Source organism: Octopus sinensis, unplaced genomic scaffold (assembly GCF_006345805.1).
Source record: "Octopus sinensis unplaced genomic scaffold, ASM634580v1 Contig12563, whole genome shotgun sequence".
NCBI lineage: Eukaryota > Metazoa > Mollusca > Cephalopoda > Octopoda > Octopodidae > Octopus > Octopus sinensis.
In genome coordinates, this window is record NW_021832611.1 from 210,599 (window position 1) to 213,844 (window position 3,246).

Consider the following 3,246-nt stretch of genomic DNA (forward strand, 5'->3'; position numbering starts at 1 on the left):
TTTACATCAGATCCATGCGACATAAAATCCTATATATCAAAAAAGCTTGAGAAATCAGGAATACTAAGTATTCTAAGTATTCTTGAATGATCAGCGTGTGACGTGGTGACGTGGTGTTCTTGTGAGCAAAATAAAAGAAAAATACTAATAACAATTTCACAATGAATTATTCAAAATCCAAGAAGAATTTTAAATCCCCGAATATCCAGGCTTCTGTGCCATCAATCTCGGCTTCTGTGCGCTCTATTTCGGCCTCTGTGCCTTCTATCTCGACCTCTGTACCATCTATCTCGGCCTCCGTGCCATCTATCCCGGCCTCCGTGCCATCTATCCCGGCCTCCGTGCCATCTGTATGCCTGAGTATTGTACTATCAATACACAACTCAGAGCTCGATTCTATTGAGATAGCAAACACACTTTGTGGTTGTGAAATCGCTTGTAAGGCTCGAGTGACACGTCGTCACTCGGGCGACTACGTTTTGGATTTCAAAAGTAAAGAGGATCTTTCGGCCTTTGTTGACTACTGTAAGTATACCCAGCCCTTTGGACCAAATGGTCACAAAATCGAGGAGGCAAAGCCACGTGCGTCCGCGATAATGCTTAGGAACCTCCCGAACTGGGTTGGAACCGAGGAACTTGTAAAGTATCTGGGTAAACTAATCTCTCCGGGGTTTTTGGTTGAGAGATTTTTCCGAAATGGAAGTCCACTTCCTCTGGCTAAAGTGACCATCCCCTCTAGGGGTGAAGCAGCCTCTCTCATACGAATGGGGTTGAAAATTGGTTTCCGCGAAATTTTCTGTAGTTGGTACAAGCAACCAGACACGCAATGTTTCCGCTGCCAGCGTTTCGGACATATCTCACGGTTCTGTAAAGAAAAAGTGAGATGTCTCATTTGTGAGGGCCCACATACCCGTTCGGAATGTCCTCTGACTGGAAACTACCCTACCAAGTGCATAAACTGTGGATCCTCAACACACATGGCCAACTATGGAGGATGTCCTGTTGTCAAGGAGCTTCTTAAAAAGAGATTACCTCGGAAAACTACAGATCAGTCTACTAAACTGAAATTTGATACATCTCCCGCAATGAAAATACAAGGAAAAACGATCAAAACTGAAACAGGAAACGTGAAAGTACAAAATACCTGGAAAGGATGGAACTTTAATAAAAGTACAAAATTCGTGGATGCTGAGGTTCAGACTGACGATATCTCTGAATCCATGTCAAACACTTTGAAAACTGCGACACCCACTATATCTACGCAAAAACCAAAATTAAAGTTGGAACAAGCGTAAACACAACCGAATATATGACTCAACCCAAAAAAGGCATGAAACTCGGGGACACTTCCAAATCAAACCCGGACAACCACCATGCAACATACAGGTGGCAGATGAAAAGACAAATGCAATTGAACATTTAAAAGCAAAACTGGAGGACCTCCATCTTAAATCGAAAACGACGACTAAAAAAACGTTTAAAAATTTACTGGAACTGGTGGCGCTCGTTATGGAGGACAGTCACCAAAACTTGACGAGATGAGCGTTTTTACGCTTATCAACGCCCGGTCAATTCGGAAACGGGCTACGGAGCTAACCTACTTGGTTAGCTCGGTAAACATGGACATATTGGTTGTTAATGAAACGAAGCTTAAGGGAAATCAGCATCATAAAATCCATGGTTTTCAGTCGATTGATATCCCATGGCGACCTGACGCAGTGGCTGGCACTGGGACATCCATATATTATAAAGACAATCTGATGGTGAGGGACTTGAAAATCGTCGAACAAAATTTGTGCGAACTGATTACATTGAAACTACTAACATCCCTTGGATGGATATCTGTCGGAGCTATGTACTCCAAAGCAATGAAGAATTATCAAAATCTTATTGAAGAATTTTTCCAGAACAATGATAGAGGAATTCTAATAGGAGACCTTAACGCAAAACACACATCGTACGGATGTGCCAACACAAATTCGGACGGTAATATACTCCTCAGATTATCGGAGAACTGCGGTTTTAGTGTTTTGACCTCACGAGAACCAAACCACTTCTCTTGTTATGGAGAGGATTGTATTGGAGTTTTCCTCGTATCGGCAGATCTTGTTCATCAATGCAGCATACCAAGGATTGAGATAAACATTGGTAGTGATCACCTACCTCAATCCTTGTGTATGCGAACATCATCTACGATATGCGAAGATCTGTTTATCGGATACGATACGTCTCGGACAATCTGGTCGGACCTTGAGGTATCAATGAAAAAGCATTTGACACCGTATCCAATACAAAGCATCCCTTCGAATATACAAATTGAAAAACTTAATAAAATTCTCAGAGAAGCTATACTGGACTTTCTCCGAAAATCTTCAATCAGGAAATACATCATGTCAAATACTAACAGAAAAACCCGGATTGACGAATCTTTGGGAAAACTTATAAAATGGAAGGGAAACCTTGAAAAGAAGCTAAGACGATGCAGTGACCCCATAGATCGTATTCGTCTTCGGGATAAGATTCGTACCGTGAAAATAGAGATAAATGATGTCGCAAAAAAACATTCAGACCTTGCTTGGAAGAGTCAATGCTCGAAACTGAATAAGAAAAACCCTCATTTTTGGAAGGTTTTCAACAGACTGAGTAATATGGAGAACAAAGGAGAAGAGATCCGACTAAAAACAACTGAAGGAATAGATATCCCGCTCGATGAAGTTCCCTCACATCTGCGAAGTCAACTGGCAAAAGTTCAAGAGGTGGATCCGATCGACATGGTTCCGAAAGAAGTTATATGTGAGGCTCAGAGAAGTCTAAGAGCTAATTTGAGTCATACGGGACCACTGTGCAGAGACATAACGTTGGAAGAAACGTATGCCGCAATTATGAGCTGCAAGAATAATGCACCCGGCCATGACTACATTCCAATTTCTGTATTCAAACATGCTCCAAATATTCTCCTACGATACTTGACCGCACTATACAATGCAAGCTGGAGACTTGGATACGTACCGGACTCTTGAAAAAGTCAATCGTACGTATGATTCCAAAGCCTGGAAAAATAAAGGACCATGCAGAGAACTATAGGCCGATAAGCCTAATATGCTCCGTCTCTAAAATTATGGAACGGATTGTCTTCACAAGACTTTCGAACTTCGTAGAGGAATCAGGTGCACTTGCAGTAGAGCAGTGGGGATTCCGACGAAAAAGATCCTGTGGTGATTGTTTCGGAGAACTCGAGAAAGTCAT

General features: G+C 41.9%; 1 protein-coding gene across 1 annotated transcript; it reads left to right on the plus strand.

The window, feature by feature from the left end:
* The first annotated feature begins 1,619 nt into the window (after positions 1-1,619).
* LOC115229389 lies at positions 1,620-3,020 on the plus strand. Its single transcript, XM_029799752.1, has one exon. It carries the CDS (start codon positions 1,620-1,622, stop codon positions 3,018-3,020), a length of 1,401 nt encoding a protein of 466 aa, XP_029655612.1.
* Positions 3,021-3,246: the final 226 nt, after the last annotated feature.